At 45.1% G+C, this 20,221-nt stretch overlaps 1 protein-coding gene across 2 annotated transcripts in view; it reads left to right on the forward strand.

Moving 5' to 3' along the window:
- Positions 1–18,502, forward strand: part of PDC (phosducin) — a 32,760-nt gene extending 14,258 nt beyond the window's left edge. Inside the window, exons 4-6 of one of the 2 annotated variants that reach the window (XM_079981745.1) lie at positions 11,769–11,855; positions 15,160–15,323; positions 17,737–18,502. In XM_079981745.1, the coding sequence (XP_079837871.1) occupies positions 11,792–11,855; positions 15,160–15,323; positions 17,737–18,264 (756 nt within the window). In that variant the 5' untranslated portion in view covers positions 11,769–11,791 and the 3' untranslated portion in view covers positions 18,265–18,502. Of the gene's footprint in view, positions 1–11,768; positions 11,856–13,704; positions 13,795–15,159; positions 15,324–17,736 lie in introns of those variants that run through there. The other variant, XM_079981746.1, reaches the window with a different exon arrangement.
- Positions 18,503–20,221: the final 1,719 nt, after the last annotated feature.

The following is a 20,221-nucleotide window of genomic DNA, read 5'->3' on the forward strand; positions in this document are numbered from 1 at the left end:
CGAGCCGCAGTTGTGGCATACAAAAATAATTTAACATCTTTCTTGGGCAATTCCAAACCTGTTATTTGCGAGGGCAAATCTTGTCTTACGTGCTTATTAAGTTTCTTCAATAGTTTCAACAAGCAAATGTGGAGGCCTTCATCTACCCTACCTGCAATAAAACATGTCTCTCCCATGTCGGTCTCTATAGCCACAGCAGGTGCTGTAACTCTCCAATGGTTTGACTTTACCCCTCAAAGACATATTTTCCCATCATCTCCTGAGACAGACAGATGCTAACGACAGCAGCAATAGATACAGGCTGACATAGTGTACTTAGGCTATGAAAAAGCTTTTGACATGGTAAGGCTCCCGAGTAAGTTTAGCAGTCATGGGATAAGAGGAGAGGTTCTCCTGTGGATCAGGAACTGGTAAAGAAGCGGGAAGCAGAGAGGAGGAATAAAAGGGCAGTTTGAGAGCCAGTGTGGTGTAGTGGTTAAGAGCGGTGGACTCGTAATCTGGTGAACCGGGTTCGCGTCCCCGCTCCTCCACATGCAGCTGCTGGGTGACCTTGGGCTAGTCACACTTCTCTGAAGTCTCTCAGCCCCACTCACCTCACAGAGTGTTTGTTGTGGGGGAGGAAGGGAAAGGAGAATGTTAGCTGCTTTGAGACTCCTTCGGGTAGTGATAAAGCGGGATATCAAATCCAAACTCTTCTTCATGGGATGTAGAAAGTAGAGTCCCCCAAAGAGTGGTATTTGGACCTGTAAGTTTTAACTTCTTCACAAATGATCTAGAGCAGGGTTTCCCAAACTTGGGCCTTCAGCTGTTTTGGGACTGCAGTTCCCCTCATCCCTGACCACTGATCCTGCTAGCTTTGGATGATGGGAGTTGTAGTCCAAAAACAGCTGGAGATCCAAGTTTGGGAAATGCATATAGTTAGGAGTGGACAGTGAGATGGCCACATTTGCTGATGATACTAAATTCGTCATGGCTGTTAAAGCCAAAACAGATTGTGAAGAGTTCCAAAAGGGCCTTTCCAAACTGAGTGAATGGGTGGTAAAATGGTGAATGTGGCTCAGTGTGAACAGGTGTGAAGTGATGGATGTTGGGGCAAAAATGTCTTAATTTCACATATATGCTCAGGGAGCCAGAACTGACAATGACCGAACAGGTTGGCGGCGGATACCAGATGGATGCCAACCCAGTGTTTAGCAGCTGTGAAAATTTATTATTATTATTATTAATATTATTATTATTATTATTATTATTAATATAATAATTAATTATTATTATTATTAGTACCCCGCCCATCTTGCTGGATTTCCCCAGCCACTCTGGGCGGCTTTCAACAGAACATTAAAAACAGAATAAAACTTCAAACATGAAAAACTTCTCTAAAGAGGGCTGCCTTCAAATGTCTTCTAAAAGTCAGGTAATTGTTTATTTCCTTGACATCTGATGGGAGGGCGTTCCACAGGGCAGGCGCCACTACCGAGAAGGCCCTCTGCCTGGTTCCCTGTATCTTGGCTTCTCACAGTGAGGAAACTGCAAGAAGGCCCTTGGCGCTGGATCTCAGTGTCCGGGCTGAACGACGGGGGTGGAGATGCTCCTTCAGGTGAATTCCATGCCAATTCCATGCATTAGGAAAGAAATAGGAAATAAAATGGCTGATGAAACCATTATAAAGATCTATGATGTGACCACATTTGGAATACCATGTGCAGTTTTGGTTGCCTTACCTCAGAAAGTATATTGTAGAGTTGGGGGGGGGAAGGTTCAGGAAAGGACCACCAAAATGTTCAATGGGATGGAGTGACTTACCTGTGCAGAACAGTCGTAGTGTTTGGCACCTTTTTGGTTTAGAGAGAAGGCAAATAAGATGTGACATGATAGACGTTTATGAAAGAATGCATGGCATGGAGGAAGAGGATAGATGCGGGTGGCGCTGTGGGTTAAACCACAGAGACTCTTCAGCTTGCCGACTGGAAGTTCAGCAGTTTGAATCCCCGCGACGGGGTGAGCTCCCGTTGCTCGGTCCCTGCTCCTGCCAACCTAGCAGTTCGAAAGCACATCAAAGTGCAAGTAGATAAATAGGTACCACTCCAGCGGGAAGGTAAACGGCATTTCCGTGCGCTGCTCTGGTTCACCAGAAGTGACTTAGTCATGCTGGCCACATGACCCGGAAGCTGTACACCAGCTCTCTCGGCCAATAAAGCGAGATGAGCACCGCAACCCCAGAGTCAGCCACGACTGGCCCTAATGGTCAGGGGTCCCTTTACCTTTACCTTTACATAACACATGGACATCCAACAAATGTGGGAAATATGGTACAAATAAAAGAAATTACTTCTTCACACAGTACATAATGGAACTATGGAACTTGGTCCCACAAGAGGCAGTGATGGCCAACAATTTGGATGCCTTAAAAAGTGGATTAGGCCTACTCATGGACAAGCCTATCAATGACTACTACCTCTACTGTCAAAGGGATTACATACCCAGTTATGGTTGCTGGGAACTTCAGGTTGGCAAAGTGCTGTTGCGCTCATGCAAGCTTCTGATGGAGATCTGGTTGGCCACTGTGACAACAGGATTTTGGACTAGGGGTGTGCCGTTGGCCTGATCCAGGATGCTCATCTTGCATTCTTACGTTCAACCAACCACTGTTTAGCACCATGTACAAACCTAGTATACCTGAAGGAGCGTCTCCACCCCCATTGTTCAGCCCAGACACTGAAGTCCAGCTCTGAGGGCCTTCTCATCATCATCATCATCATCATCATCATCATCATCATACCTTTATTGGCATCACTTACAAACATTCAGAATAAATAGGCCAGTGTGATCTCATCGCCATTTCAACAGTACAGTCATTTGCCAAAGGGAAGAAGAGGTGAGCAATCTATTTCATCTCTGTGGGTCTCCATCAAGGGAAGGATCCTGTAGCGTACTTTGGTGACAAAAAAATCAAATAGAGGAACTTAGCCACTGTCTTGTTGAGCTCCTGTTCTCTCCCCTGTAATAAGAAGTGTATAACTTCTGTCTCTGGTTTCCATGTTGGAATACGTAGATGGTCTAAAAATTGTTGATAGAGATCATCACACATTTTACATTTAAGGGCCTTCTGGCAGTTCCCTCACTGCAAAAAGTGAGGTTACAGCAGTGGCGTAGCGTGGAGGGTTCAGGGGGGCTGGCCACACCGGGCGCAACATCTGGGGGTTAGGGTTAGGGGGCGCAAATCCACGGGTTAGGGGGCGCAAATCCATGGGTTAGGGGGCGCAAATTACTTGCCTTGCCCCGGCTGCTGACAACCCATGCTACGCCACTGGGTTACAGGGAACCAGGCAGAGGGCCTTCTCTGGAGTGGCACCCGCCCTGTGGAATGCCCTCCCATCCAATGTCAAGGGAATAAACAACTACCTGAAGGCAGCCCTGTTTAGGTAAGTTTTTAATGTCTGATGTTTTATCATGTTTTTAATATTCTGTTGGGAGCCGGCCAGAGTGGCTGGGGAAACCCAGCCAGATGGGCAGGGTATAATTAATAATAATAATTAATAATAATACCCCACCCATCTGGACTGCCTCCAAAGTATTGTTGTTATTATTATTATTGGCTGCCGTTAATCTTAACTAGAGTTAGTTAAATCAAGCCAGCTTCATAACCCATGGTTTGCAATTGGTTTGTTTTTGCTAACCATAATTAAGACTAGCCACTGTTCGTTCAGATTCAAACATAGCAAGGCGACAAGATGTGGTTCGTCAAACCGTCAAATATCCTCCCCCCAGATATGCCAGAAGTGAGGAAGAGTATGTGGGGCTAGGCGCCTCCTCATAATGATGAATCATGATTTATCCTTAAGTCTGAAAGAGGCCCAAGGGATGGAACCCGCAGTATCCTTCTGTGAACACCACGGAGCTTGATCCACAAGAGCTTCTGCAAATAGGTGAAGATTGCCTACCACTTTCTATCCTACTTCCCTCTACTGCACCCCTTCGTATCAACTCCTATGCTGGAAGGTGCCCTGATTCTCTAGAGTCGATTTTTGTGGGTTCAGGGGTTGGCAGAGGGAGCAGAGAATCAGTACTGGGAACTGCCTTTGTGTGAGTCGAATTCCATTTATGGAATATCTGCATTTAGCCAAGGGATTGGGAGGGGGGGGGCAGAATTCAACTCAGTTCACATTTAAAAACAAACCTGTCTGATTCCCATTTTCTGAAACAGTATGTGAACTGAAATACAGGCATCCTCCGATATTCCCACTTCTCCAAATTTTGCAATGCCATTCTCCACTAATAAGTACAAAAATACACATACCAGAGTAAAGTGTGCATAAAAATGCAAATAATAATTACAATAGCATACAAAATTCATTATATTAGGGAGCATTGCTATGCGGAAATGTGTATATTGCGAAAAATTCACACAAATGTTTATATTAGGAAAAATTACCACTAAAATGTGGGTGAATTTTCATGATGAGTTTTTTTTAAAAAATGACAATCTGATGTGGAAAATGTGGACAGCTCAACTTAATATTGAGAAACTGAGAAAAATTTTCTCAGTTTCTCAATATTAAGTTGAGCTGTCCACATTTTCCACATCAGATTCACCATTCCCTGAATTCTAACCCAATATATCTTTAAGAGTCTGATGAGATCTAATGGAACAACAGTTATTCGTTCCATTATTAGAACCAATTTACTTTTTTTCAAAGGTCTCCAGGGACAGACATCAAAAATCTTTTGATACGCATGCAACTAATTCATTGACTTTCAAGGTTTCTACTCTCAGTAAACCCTTTTCACATATACCAATCTTTTGTGAGAACCAAAGATTGAAAATCTCCAACAGAATCCTTGCATGTTGCTGAGGATTCTGGGATTAGTTCTGAGTACACATTCAGTTCACATGAAATATTAGCCAGGTCAGTCTGCAGTTCTGCTGTGTAAGCTGGGAGTTAGCCTGCACTGACATCCCAACTGGTTGCAGGTTATAAGTGAAGACTTAGAGTTATTATTTTTCCTGGTTTGCAGTGTCACTGAGAACATACATACATATATGGTTTTTCACATTAAATTTTTACAGTTGCATATCGAACATACAACATAGAAACAAGATTCCAAATAATCTATTGGACTTTCTTCCTTCCCTTTGTGGGTCCTATTGTTAATGATTTCCTCCTGCATCTTTTATAATAATCCAAATCTTTTACTTCTCAATTGTGTCCAAAATTCACCATTAAACTGCAAGTGTTATTCCAGTCCCAGTAATGATTTTTACTGTTTACAATTGTTTTTAAGATAAGTTATAAATTTTCCCCATTTCTTATTAAAATCTTCCTGGTTTCTTATTCCGGTCATTTTAGCCATTTTGGCATAATCCATCAACTTGATCTGCCATTCTTCTCTGGTAGGGACTTTATCTTCTTTCCATCTCTGGGCCAATAACATCCACGCAGCTGTGGTTGCATACATAAATAGTCTTAGAATTAGAATTAGAATTTCTTTGCGTGGACAGGCTGAGTCCCCAGATCCCGCGCGGTCCCCCCGTCATGTGGAATAACGACTCAAGACAACGTGCTATGGGATTAAATTGGCCACAACTTTATTAAATTTCAAATGTGGGTAGACCTTGGCTCAGGCATTGGGCGTTCTCCCTCCCCAGTCCCCAGAGCCGGGGACCTATGGAGCATCAGGGTTATCCAGAGTGTGTGGGGAGGATGGGCCGGCTCTGGAGAACATATGTTCAAGCAGAGATAGCCGCCCCCGTTACGCCGCCGCCTCAGGGGAGAGCAATGACGACCTTTCAGTGTACGGTCAAAGCCTCCCTTCAGAAACCCCTTTAACGGGGAACCCTGGTATCGCCGCCGCAAAGAGGAAGATGGACTAAAGGATTCTGCCCAAGGCCTGATACCGCCAAAGTTGTGACGTTTTGCTACGGGAAAGGCGAAACCTGCCAATGCAGGGAAATTCCTTTCCGGCCCTTTAACAGCAACCTTAACGTAGCAGTGCCCGCATACCTGTGAAGAAAAATTAACCTGCAAAACCTGTGAAGAAAAGTTAACCTGCAAAATAAGACATTAACTGAGGGTGGGTAGGGTGGGAGAAGCTCTGGAGCCAAGTGAGGATTCCCAGGTAAGATCCTCCCTCTATTGTGTGGGCAGGTAATCCCTCCCCTACCTGGCCTGGTCTCCTTGGCAACACTTCCCCCCAACAACTGGACAACTGACTGAGGTAGGCGGAGACCTCCAGGTATCCCACCTGGGGGGAGGCAAAGCCAAACCTGTGCTGTTGGGGCCACTCCAGATCTAGGGGCTGCACACGTCCACGCAAAGGGCACCCCCCGTTTTAAGCGGGGAGCGGTCATTCATGGAAGAGCTTCTACCATTACCCATTAAACTTGCTGCTCTTGTTTAAGATTCGTTGATATGCTTCCAAAAGCTCTGACTGGTTTAAACAACACTAAACTAAATTCACAGGGCACCTATTTGCCTGACATGTTAAAATGGTGGGAGACAGACAATGGTAACTGGGATAAGAAACTGGTTAATATTGCTAAGCCGCAGAAAATGGAGGTTCAGTGTTGTTGTTCTTGCTGCCACTAATGCCAAAATAATCACTTTCAACTTTGTTGGCCGAGTTCACATAACTTTTAATGTTGAGTGAAATTTTGACCTGGGTGCATTTAAAATGTTTCCATCATTCCAAAGAAGGAACTGCATTAACTCTGCTAAAGAGGATAGACTTGAGTAAATCCACTAACCCTCTCATCAACCCCAGTGAACTAAAGTGAGGCTGACAGGGTTCTGCGTCAGCCAGCCCCAGGTTGACTTACCTTCTTCCCATCATATGACCTGTTTTAATCTGGTATGGTTTTTTATGCCAACACATCTTGCAACATTTTCAGAGATAACAGGCCACTACAGAACAACACACGGTTTTCAGTATGGAGAGACATTTTGTATTCGTAACAGCTAAGATGAGCCATGCAACCCAAAATGGGGAATTGGTGCCAAGTGTGCTGGAATTAAGTTGAATACGGTTTTTTATTTTTCACAAGATCTAGACCTCAACAGTTGGGAAATAGATAGTTATCACTGTCTTATGTGCTTTTAGGGTGATTAAGCTGGTTCCCAGTTCCCTATATTTAGGCTGAGTGAGTAGCCTAAATATAGTAACCACTAGGCTAAAAAAATAAAAATTGTTTTGGGTGAATGTGTCACAGACCTTTCAGGTGTCCCTGTTTTCCAGGGACAGTCCCAGATGTACAAAAAGCTGTCCCAGTTTCTGATTTGATCCCAGAATGTCCTGCTTTACCTTAAGATGTCCCTATTTTCATCGGATAAATATTAGAGGGTATGAAATAGGACGTCCACCTTTTCATTGGAAAAAGGTTAGAGGCCATGTCTTCTTGGGTAAAAAATATGGCGGGGGGGAGATATTTTCCCCATGATACTTCAATGCATGTGTAGATTGCCACATGTAACAATCATATATGTAAGCATTTTGCTGTATATGCATGCAGACTATTACCCTTACCAAATATTGTCAAAGGAGGGGAATTTGCTGCTGTAGGATGCATGTGCTATAAATTTCATGTGTTTTTCCATGAGGGGAGTGTGTGTTTGTCAACATCCAAGTGTTTTCTCTGTAAGAAAACGATGCAGCTTAAAGTATAAATGATAAAATATAAAGCCCCATATTATTTCCCCATATTATCCTGCAGAAACTCCAGTTTAAAAAACCCTCAGAAATGGTAAATCTGGATATTTTGGACAGAGATATAGGCTAGTACAGGCATAGGCAAACTCAGCCCTCCAGATGTTTTGGAACTACAACTCCCATCATCCCTGACCACTGGTCCTGTTAGCTAGGGATGATGGGAGTTGTAGTCCCAAAACAGCTGGAGGGCCAAGTTTGCCTATGCCTGGGTTTAGTAGCAGCCATATATCCCCCGTAACAGGAGTGGCCTCCAGACATTGCTGGACTACAACTCCCAATGTCATTGGCCATAATTGATTAGATTAGATTAGATTAGATAAATTTATTGTCATTGTCCGTATATACACAGTATACACAACAACGAAGCATTGGCCATGCTGGCTGTGGCTGATGGGAGTCGTAGTCAAACAACATCTGAAGGGCACCATGTTGGCTACTGTCTAGCTTCAGCTCAGTGTTTTTTCAGGCAAGAAGAGTCTTTCCCAGGTCTACTTGTAGATGCCAGGGACTGAAGCTGAGATATTTTGAAGGCAATTTACCTGCTCCATCCCTGAGATATTCCCCCTTCCCTTGCTTTACTCTGGTGCCCTGTAGTCCCTCAGGCCTTGAAAAATCCAAGGAAGTAGTAAATATATATTTCTGTAATTAATTTGCTGCATAGTCAAGATACGTGTCTCTTTTGATGCTAGCCAGTCATTCCTGTTCATACTTGCCGTTCCAGTTTTGCTTCCTTGGGATATCTCTGGAGGCCAAACAGAACAAAACCCAAATCAAATTAATTTCTAATTTCAAACGTAGCAATATTGTCTCACCTTCAGAACCACACACCAGAAAAAGTCTCCAAAACCACTCGTTAACTGTCTGCAAACTTTTTTTTGCAATTCATGTTAAACCACATTTATTTGGTTTACCAAACTGAAAGATACAGGGGTCGCAATGCTTGCCGTTTTTATGAGCTGCCCTGCTAGCTCATAAAACAGGAGGGACGTCTGATTTTTTTACAATAAAAACAGTACAAACGTGTGGCGGGGAACTTTCTTACACACACACACAAGCCTACTTTCCCAGTCACTATCACTTGAGATGCTTTCCTCATAGTCCACCTCTCTAGCGCCAGCTATGAGCTGGCCTGGTGATGGAGAGGTTACTCACACCTCACCAAACAAGAGGACACAGATTTGTACAAAATTTGCATGTGCTGACTTATACCTAAAGCTGCAAATTTAGAAATAATTACTGTAATTTAAATAGAAACGTAATATTTTCCCCTAGTGGTGCAGGCTGTGACCAGGAGACCTCTGCGCCTAGTTGGTCTGCTCTCCAGGTACTAAGTGGAATGCAGGTGGCACTGTGGTCTAAACCACTGAGCCTCTTGGGCTTGCCGGTCGGAAGGTCAACAGTTCGAATCCCCGCAGCAGGGTGAGCTCCCGTTGCTCTGTCCCAGCTCCTGCCAACCTAGCAGTTCGAAAGCACAACAGTGCAAATAGATAAATAGGTTCCACCGCGGCAGGAATGTAAACGGCATTTCCGTGCGCTCTGGTTTCCATCATGGTGTTCCATTGCACCAGAGGTGGTTTAGTCTTGCTGGCCACATGACCCGGAAAGCTGTCTGTGGACAAACGCCAGCTCCCTCAGCCTGAAAGCGAGATGAGCGCCGCAACCCCATAGTCACCTTTGACTGGACTTAACTGTCCAGGGGTCTTTTACCTTTACCTTGTGGTGTAGCTGGGCAGTTTGAGGGCCTTCTCCTGACTGGTGGTTATTTCTCTTTAAACAGGACATGGATCAGGCAGCCTTTCCAATTGAGTAATATCTTTGTAAAGTAGGGTACATAACCGCCTACAGAGTGAGCTGGTGGAAAGAGTGCTTGAAGTGACAAAATGCAGAGATAAAATTATTCCTTGCTCACTGATGGGCACCATGTGGTGAAAAAACTGCATCCCCTCTACTGCTTTATATTCAAGCGAGGAAGATGTGATTAAACCAAAGTGGTGGCCTTGTTTGGTCTATTTGGCCCCTGAGCAGCTGTGGTGTTTTTAACTCAATGGCACATAAACAAGGGTGCTTCCAGACAGGGTGAGTCTGTTCATTCCAAGTTGATAAGATTCTACTTTTAAAGGGGTTAGGGGGAAATAGCCTCTATGGTGTTTGCCCCCCCCCCAACTTCTTCTTGAAATTCCCACCACGCAACACCATCTAAAAGAGCACCTGAATGCTTGCTTCCTTCACCTTTAAACTAAAATTACTTGGAAGGAGTAAAGAAGCAAGTTGCCAAGGTAGCTCCCAATGTGAACCGACTCTTCCATCTCTGCCAAGGGTAGAGAGTGACGGGGAGGTCTGAATTTGCCATGTGAGCTGTGTGTTTTATCCAGTTTTGTTACCGGGCAAAGAAAGAGCAGCTCTGCATTCACAGCTTGAGGCTAATTCACTAGGACCCTCTAAAATAACACACTTTTCAATAGTACTATGCTTTTTTGAAGCCAAAGGGACTTTTCAATAAATTCAGGTTGGGTATGGTCCAACACATACATACCTAGAAGGTCCAGTACCTTGTTTTGAAAATCTCCTTTTTAATTTTTGAAGACTTAGGTTGGCCCCCAATCTAAACATACAACCATTTACAGGGCCAAAATACTGGCTGCGTATCAAATCAAAGGATCAAGTTCTTGCTGTTGGCATCTATCTGTCTCGAGAGACAACAGAGTACCCTTGCAGGGGTTGAAGTCAAAGAGTTGGAGAATCACAACACCAGCTGTGGCTGTAGAGACCGGTAACTCGTAATTGCTGCCTCCCGTGTTGTTTTTTGCTGTGTTAGAAGCACGGGAGTAACCTCTCTGGGGCACAAGTCTGGGCGGTACGTATGGAGGTCTTCTTGGCCTCGCTGATGTGGTCCCAAGGAAAGTAGAGCAATACATGTGGCACCAGCTTGGCTGCAGGAGTTGCTGGAAGGAGGCATACAAGCCAACATACAACTGTCTTAGGACTCCAGTCCAGATTTTTGTAGGGTTTACTCCTTAGCCTTTACTTCTCCCAAAGACGTCCCACAAGGCAACGGATAAAAGGCTTGAGTACTGTCATAGAAAAGGACAGGTCCCCTACTTTGTCACCGCGGGCTGAATGCAATGTTTGTAGGACATCCAGACAGTTCTAAAAAACATGGGAAGCTGTGGTTCCTGGAAGTGTATACATCATATGTGGTCAACTCAGGGTTGAAATGCATCAATACATTGTTTGTTTCTTCAACTTATCAGTTGCTTGTCACCCAAAGGTCTCCAAACAACTTTCAGTGAAGAAAAATATAGACAAATACATAGTCACACCTAGGTAAAAGTAAAGGTAAAGGGACCCCTGACCCTTAGGTCCAGTCGTGACCGACTCTGGGGTTGCGGCGCTCATCTTGCTTTATTGGCCGAGGGAGCCGGCATACAGCTTCTGGGTCATGTGGCCAGCATAACTAAGCCGCTTCTGGCGAACCAGAGCAGCACATGGAAACGCCGTTTACCTTCCCGCCAGAGTGGTACCTATTTATCTACTTGCACTTTGACGTGCTTTCAAACTGCTAGGTTGGCAGGAGCAGGGACTGAGCAACGGGAGCTCACCCCATTGTGGGGATTCAAACCGCCGACCTTCTGATCGGCAAGTCCTAGGCTCTGTGGTTTAACCCACAGCGCCACCCGCGTCCCTCGCAGTTAAATATGTCCAAACTTAACTTCCTTCTTTCCTGGATGTCAAGTTTACAAGTGTGTATATATAATAATAGATCAGAAAAGCATGGAATACCTGTAGTGAATGACGGCGCATCACAGGGAGAACCCTGCATCCTTTAATCACATTCTGTAGCAAGCTTCTAGTCTAGACTTCTTTTAATAACCCCTTTAAAAAACTGGATATAGCGTTCTTTTTTTTACTTTATGAGATGTTAATAGGAGACTTATTCATTATGATTTCATAAGGAGAGCAATAATTATAAAGCTGTAACAACATAAAAGTACATGTTAGCAGGCTCTGAAAGCATGTAGCTCATCTGCCCGTGTGTTTACTGTTTTCTTCCTTGATCCTGTTAGCGTCTGTCAATCCAATCACGGCAATGGAAGGGCAAAAAGAGCTTAGTTTGGAAGAGGAACTTGAAGCACCAGAAGCTATACATACAGGTAAGAAAGCCTTGTTACTCGTGGGCTAATGTCTCTTATGTGTCTCTTGCACTATGTATCCATAGTAACAGCAACAAAAACATATTGTATGGATTATGACCCATTATTAAGTAAGTATTCAGGAATATTCATTGCTTTGGGAAATTGCAAGGGACACTGGTAGACATCACTCTACATGTGAATGAGGTAAATCTGAAGAAAGTAGGCCTATCATTTCAACTATTGTTAAACATCAAGCACCAAGGGCCCATCAATGAGGAACTTGACAGAGGAAAAGAAGGACTTTATCAATGGTAGATTAGTGGGGACAGAAAGTTTAATATACAGTGGTACCTCGGGTTACAGACACTTCAGGTTACAGACGCTTCAGGTTACAGACTCCGCTAACCCAGAAACAGTACCTCGGGTTAAGAACTTTGCTTCAGGATGAGAACAGAAATTGCGCGGTGGCAGCAGGAGGCCCCATTAGCTAAAGTGGTACCTCAGGTTAAGAACAGTTTCAAGTTAAGAACGGACCTCCGGAACGAATTAAGTTCTTAACCTGAGGTACCACTGTATTCTGCAAGTGGAGGTCACCTTTCTAAGGAATATCTCCACAGCAGAATGCCTTAATTCTTCACCTGCTGTGGCAGGTACAGTGGTACCTCAGTTTTCAAATGTCTCCGTTTACGAACATTTCGGTTTTCGAACACTGTAAACCCTTTGGTAAATGCTTCGGTTTTCGTACATGCCTTGGAAGTCAAACATGCCACGTGGCTTCTGCTGAGTGTAAGATCCTGAGGCCAAGCTGTTGGCTATTGAGTTTTCAGTTTTCGAACGTTTCAGAACTTGAACTGTCTTCCGGAACGGATTACATTTGAAAACCAAGGTACCACTGTTGTTTGGCTTATTCAAAGCACATTTTTCACAGCACTTGGCCCAAGCCAAAATTCTCCCCCACCCCCACCCCCACCCCTGCAATTGACTCAGAATAGGATGGGGTCTGAGCAATCTCAACCTCCCTCTGTTGCCAAACAAAAGGTATGCCCAGTCTTCTCCTTCTGCTCAAATGTTTCACAGCCATGTGGAAGCTGAGTTGAATCTGTCTCCTTTCATTCCTGAGGATGGAATTCCCCATGTTCTTCCATCTCCATTCTTTCCTCACAGATTTCCACCTGTGAAGGAGCTGAGATACTTAGGGCTTTCATGTTTCACATACTGGGATGGTGGGAAGGTGAGGAAGGAGACCAGTTCTCTCACACACAAATTCATCAGGCTTCACACTGAACCATCAAACACAGCCAGACTCTGGTACCTAGCTGTCAGGGAACTGCCATCAGAGCTGGAGGCGGAGGGAGGGCTCCAGAGGGATGCCGGAGAGGGTCCCAGTAGGGAGAGAGGCAGCCCATCTGCTGGGGAAGGAAATCAGCGTAACACCAGTGGAGAAGGGGGGCAGAGAGGGGATTTGGAGAGGAGGCTCCAAGACTCTTCGCCAGAAACCAGCGGGGAGAGCACGGGTCCTCCGCTGCCCACTCCCTCCCTGCGCAGAAGACTTCCGCGCAGGGAGAGTAGGAGGAGACTTGGCGTCAAAGAACTTCTTTGCTGGAAGAGATTCAAAAAACGCCCACTGACGGATTCTGCCAGCGACTGAGACAGCCATGAGGTGAAGGGCTATCCAGACAGAAAGGGTTCAACCAGACAACCAAGCCAAGAGTGGCGGCAACTTACGCACAAGCAACCCCTAGAACCATTACACTAGCCCATAGCAGATCCTTTTTCTACTAAGGTTGCTTCCACGTTAGAACCTTCTTGTATAATAGCCATTGTTCTCTCAGAGTTTGCAGACCCAGGAGCAGTGATCCCGGGGTCACCAGGGTTCAGGCGCCTGAAGGTAGCAATAATGACAGGAAAACCATTTGTAATTGAAACTGCCACAACTTTTTATTGATTACAGGTGCAAGTAGGCCTTGGGTACGTATCCGGAATCAGCCTTGCCTGGTTGCTGGCTGATTGCTCCATTAGAGTTGATCCTGGTTTAAAGGATTCCCCCATGATACAGATCAAATGGGAGCAAACTTACCAGGTTGCCATTTGGAGGAATTTTATGGCCCATTAGCCTAGATCTTTCGACAAAACTTTCCTCCAGGAGCCCATAGTACACTAAACCTTTGTTTCCAGTTTTGACTAACAATCCAACCCAATGCCTTTTCTGCCAGACGTTGTGACAATTGCTATGAGGTAGGCAAAAGCCACCAGATAGGCCCAATCTGTCTGCAGGCAAATTCCTCCCTGGCCCTGAATACAGCAACCGAATAATTCCACAGCAATGCCATGCAAACACTGCTCTCTTTCCCTCGGAGAATGCAACGAGTGTGCTGGGCAGGTGAGACAACCGTTGCTGATCGTGCAGCTGAAATATATGACCTGAGTAGAGACAGGCTCCCTCAGGTCTGTCTCTAACACCCCTTTAGAACGGCCTTCATTGGGCGTTTTAAATTAAAAACCAAGGCAGAAAGTCCCTGAAGTCTTAGCAACCAACTGAGACAGAAGACGCCACTGGCAGTGGTGTAGCAGAGCCTCCCTACCCCTCCTAGCTCCCATTGTGCCAGGCCACAACTGCCACTGCCGGAAATACAATAAGCAGTCTTTATGGGACATCCACAGAGCTTTGTCTTCAATAGGTTATCATGCTAGCTTTTCCTTTCTGGGTTCTTTCAGACTACAGTGGTACCTCTGGTTGCGAACGGGATCCATTCCGGAGGCCCGTTCACAACATGAAAAGCCTGCAACCTGAAGTGCCGTATCTGTGCAGGTGCGCGGCACAATTTGGAGCTGGTGTGCATGCGTGAAGCACAATTTAGCGCTTCTGCACATGTGCGAGCGGCAAAACCCGGAAGTAACCCTTTCTGGTACTTCCGGGTCGCTGCGGGACGCAACCTGAAAAAACATATCATGAAGCAAATGTAACATGAGGTATGACTGTACTGAAAATCTTACTTGAAAAGACAAGAATGTTAAAGTTATACTTATATTATGATAGATGGATGGTCGTGCATTTTTTCCATTCAACAATTGTTCTGTTGTACCATATATTTGAAGCAGTTGCACTATATTAAATGCATTTTTGAATGTTGTTTATACTGGGTTTTGCTTTTCACACACACACACACACACACACACACACACATATATGTTGAGCATTGTGCATTTTGCATTCTTGCCTTTAGTAAGCTCCAGCTCTTGACTCATTGTTCTGAACGTCGAGGCAGCTGGCAAACCCCTAAAAGAAAGAATACGAAATAACAACCACCTTTTCTTCTCCTAGGGCCTAAAGGGGTGATCAATGACTGGAGAAAGTTTAAATTGGAAAGTAAAGACAGGAATGCCCTTCCTGTAAGCAAGAAAGAGATTCTCATCAGACAGATGTCTTCACCCTATCGCTCTCAAAGTAGGGACGATAAAGACACCAGGGAGCGATTCAGTCGCAAGGTAAGAGAGTGGGGTGGAGATACACAATTGAAGCGATTCAATGGGGTGGAGAATCAGAAAATGCCATCAATGCACTGAGCAGCCATGCCACCACCTGCATTTCCAGCATTCGTGAGAAGGGTGGGTGTGCTGTTATACACACATAAAGATCCTCCACAGAAGAGAAAATTCTGGTCCCCCTTGCAATCTCTTTGGCGATCACTCGTAGCTGAGTAAGATTGCCTTCCATGAACACGGTTTTAACAGTGGTTCTGTAAGTGACTGTGGAGGCCAATTCTGGATCCACACATCCTTCCACAGTGGGGACATTGGTTTCCGGGCGGGAGTTGATCACGGTGTGGATTTGCCAAGCGTGCCTTCCTCTTAGCATGTTTCTCCCTTTTGTCCTGAGTTCGAGCATCGTCAAAGCCCATGAGATCATTGGGAAAGGCTGTTCTCCAATTGGAGCGCTCGCAGGCCAGTGTTTCCCAGTTGTCAGTGTTGCTACTATTTTTAAAAGATTTGCCTTGAGAGAGTCTTAAACCTCTTTTGTTGACCACTAGCACTACGCTTTCCATTTTTAAGTTCAGAATAGAGTAGTTGCTTTGGAAGATGATAATCAGGCATCCGCACAACATGACCAGTCTGGGAGGAGTGTCAGAGCCCCTCCCAGAGCTACAATTTCCAGAGTGCCTTAACAATCCATTCCTCTCCACAGAGAACTGTGAGAGTTGTAGCTCTAGATGGAAATAGGAGTCTTGTAAAGTCTTCTGACACATCCTTTGTCGGGACGTGGGTGGCGCTGTGGGTTAAACCACTGAGCCGCTTGGGCTTGCCGATCAGAAGGTCGGCGGTTCGAATCCCTGCGACGGGGTGAGCTCCCGTTGCTCTGTCCCTGCTCCTGCCAACCTAGCAGTTCAAAAGCACATCAAAGTGCAAGTAGATAAATAGGTACCGCTCCGGCAGGAAGGTAAATGGCGTTTCCGTGCGCTGCTCTGATTCGCCAGAAGCGGCTTAGTCATGCTGGCCACATGACCCGGAAGCTGTTCGCCGGCTCCCTTGGCCAATAAAGCGAGATGAGCGCCGCAGCTCCAGAGTCGGCCACAACTGGACCTGATGGTCAGGGGTCCCTTTACCTTTACCTTTAAAGTCTCTCAGCATCCTCAGCTCCTAGAATTCTTTGGGGGAAGCTATGACTGCTTAAAGTGGTGTAGTATGTATGTGTGTCTTACCATGCTGAAGTATTCACAAAAATAAGCCATGCTGGAAAAACAAGCTGGTTCATATGTTCAATCCACTCAATTTTATTGTTGTGGGCAAAGGCCATGACAAATACATACTGCAACAGATCGATACAGCAATGCAAGAGTTTAAAATTCTGAACCCTACATCGTGTCAGGAATACCTAAGAAGCCAATCTCCACAGCAATTTACAGCAATTTAATCTACTTCTCTCTTTCTGATTTTGCTAGTAGAGAGAAAAAAAAAGCTTTGTGTGTTACATCGGCATTAATGTCACTCAAGAGAAAACAAATTGCTTCCTTGAGGGTATTCATACTGCCATAACTCAACAAGAGTTGCAAAAATATCTATCCACAGTTCAAAACATGGCTTTGGCAATTTATCCATCTGAGTGCCCTAAGGGTTCTGTATTTATTTGCCTGCCCAACCTCCTTTATTGATGTGCTTATTTACAGCAAAATCATAACCATGCCTACTTAGATGTAAATCCTATTGAATTCACTGGTAAATGGGGTTAGGGCTGTTGCGTCAGTATTCAACAGTATTCTTGGTTATGAGAACAGAATGCAATAGAAGTCCCCCCCCCCCCTTGAAAGCCGCTATTTGCATCAGGAAGAAAGTTTCATCCACACCAAGAGGATGATCATAGATACAACTTAAAGAAAGTATCATTGAAAGTTCAAGAAATGGCACCCAAGTGGTCCTCTCCTATTCTTAAAGTTTTCTCCTCTTGTTCCATGAGGTTCCATGGAGCGATGTTTGGTGAGTAAGCCACTGTATTAAGGGAGACAGGTGGCGCTGTGGTCTAAACCACTGAACCTCTTGGGCTTACTGATCAGAAGGTCGGCAGTTTGAATCCCTGCAACAGGGTGAGCTCCCATTACTCTGTCCCAGCTCCTGCCAACCTAGCAGTTCGAAAGCACACCAGTGCAAGTAGATAAATAGGCACCGCTGCGGTGGAAAGATAAACAGCGTTTCCGTGCTCTCTGGTTTCTGGTTTAGTCATGCTGGCCACATGACCCAGAAAGCTGTCTGCGGACAAATGCTGGCTCCTTCATCCTGAAAGCAAGATGAGCGTTGCAACCCCATAGTCACCTTTGACTGGACTTAACCATCCAGGGGTCCTTTAGCTTTTTTTTTAACTTTGTACCTATTCCATAATAATTCCGCTTACTCTTCCAAATGTTTCCAGATGAGCGTGCAAGAGTACGAGCTAATTAACGAAGACATGGAAGACGAAAGCTGCCTACGGAAATATCGCAAGCGATGCATGCAGGACATGCACCAGCGACTGAGCTTTGGGCCAAAATACGGCTACCTTTCGGAGCTGCAAAACGGGGAACAGTTCCTGGAAGCTGTCGAGAAGGAGCGAAAAACCACCACAGTCATTGTCCACATCTATGAAGATGGCATCAAGGGCTGCGAGGCACTCAATAGCAGCCTGTCGTGCCTTGCTGCCGAGTACTCCACAGTGAAATTCTGCAAGATCAAGGCTTCCAACACAGGGGCCGGAGACCGTTTCTCCACCAATGTTCTCCCAACGCTTCTTGTGTACAAAGGTGGGGAGCTCGTCAGCAATTTCATTAGTGTAACCGAACAGTTCAGTGAGGAGTTTTTTGCTGTGGATGTGGAGGCGTTCTTAAATGAGTACGGGTTACTACCGGAGAAGGAGATTCCAGCGCTTGGGAATGGCAACCTGGATGAGCAAGAAGTCGAATAGTTGACGAGATCTCTAGTCCTTCCAGGATCTCCTGCCCCTCCGCAGTACATATTGCAATTGGATCTCAGCTGGACCCATGTTCATTAAGCAAATGTTACTATGTGCCGAAAGCAAGCGGTATAACATATTTAAATGGCAGTATGTGCAATCCTTACTCAGAAGTAAGCCACATTGTTCAACCGCCCAGAGTGGCCGGGGCAACCCAGTCTGATGGGTGGAGTACAAATATTATTATTATTATTATTCCCAAGTGTGTATAGGATTGCAGCCTAAAGCACATACATCATAAGAACATGAGAAAAGCCCTGCTAAATCAAGCTACAGGCCCATATAGTGAAGGACCCCATTCTCACAGTGGCCAAACAGATACCTGTGGGAAACACAAAAGCAGAACACAAGCACAATCTCACTTTCCTGCTCATGATTCCCAGCAAGTGGTATTCAGAGGCATCAGGTGCTTTCATATATTACACTCACACAGTAATACCAAAAGGTTATAGGAAAGTACAGATAAGTGTAAAATTAAGAGACATATGCATGCACACACACAACCTAGTCAGATTTTTAGAAGAAAAGTTAACTAGCGTTTGGGAGCCAGGTATGCCTTTTGTTTTTATTTCTACCGAATTCAAGAAAGCAAGCAGGTTAGGATGGAAAGAGTTCCGTAGCAAGTACCGTATTTTTCGCTCTGTAAGACACACCAGACCACAAGACGCACCTAGTTTTTGGAGGAGGAAAACAAGAAAAAAAAAATATTCTGAATCTCAGAAGCCAGAACAGCAAGAGGGATCGCTGCGCAGTGAAAGCAGCAATCCCTCTTGCTGTTCTGGCTTCTGGGATAGCTGCGCAGCCTGCATTCGCTCCATAAGACACACACACATTCCCCCTTACATTTTAGGAGGGAAAAAGTGAGTCTTATAGAGCAAAAAATACGGTAGATCAGTGGTTCCCAAACTTTTTTTGGCCATGCCTCACCTGAGCATCTCTAAAATCCTGATGCCCCCCCCCCCCGTGACATATAATTATTATTATTCAAAAAGTGAACTCCTATTCATGTGGAGGAACCCTAAAAGGCCATTCACTATTAATAACTCATTCTCAAATTGCGCCCCCCCTTAAAAATCGAATTGCCCCCCTGTTGGGAACCACGGAAGTAGATGCAATGTCAAACTCCTTACAGCAGTTTAGGAATTTGCAAAGTGGGAAGCTGCCAGAAGGGAATCTGGACAGGATGGAGTTTGTGTAGTTTTTTTATCATCTGCAGGATGAAGTGGAGGACGTGTGGAAGGCAAAATTGCTCCAAGCCTCTCAATGAACAGGTCACTGTGGTCCAGGAGAAACTTTGGCTCAGCTGCAGGAGGTAGCAGAGCCATTAGCAAGCTGATGAAGAGCATGGGAAAGGTTTTGATTAACTGAGCTGCTTTATGAGACAGGAGAGCAGTGAGGAGCTGAGCTGGGTTGCCTAGTGGTCACTGCATAGAATCATAGAATCATAGAGTTGGAAGAGACCACAAGGGCCATCGAGTCCAACCCCCTGCCAAGCAGGAAACACCATCAGAGCACTCCTGACATATGGTTGTCATGCCTCTGCTTAAAGACCTCCAAAGAAGGAGACTCCACCACAGTCCTTGGCAGCAAATTCCACTGTCGAACAGCTCTTACCGTCAGGAAGTTCTTCCTAATGTTTAGGTGGAATCTTCTTTCTTGTAGCTTGGATCCATTGCTCCGTGTCCGCTTCTCTGGAGCAGCAGAAAACAACCTTTCTCCCTCCTCTATGTGACATCCTTTTATATATTTGAACATGGCTATCATATCACCCCTTAACCTCCTCTTCTCCAGGAGGTTAAGGGGTGATATGATAGCCATGTTCAAATATATAAAAGGATGTCACATAGAGGAGGGAGAAAGGTTGTAATCAGGGCAACTCTGGAATCTGGCCCAGGCTCTCTGTGGGTTT

The sequence above is a fragment of the Podarcis cretensis genome (assembly GCF_951804945.1).
Source record: "Podarcis cretensis genome assembly, chromosome: 6".
In the NCBI taxonomy this organism is placed as follows: Eukaryota; Metazoa; Chordata; class Lepidosauria; order Squamata; family Lacertidae; genus Podarcis; species Podarcis cretensis.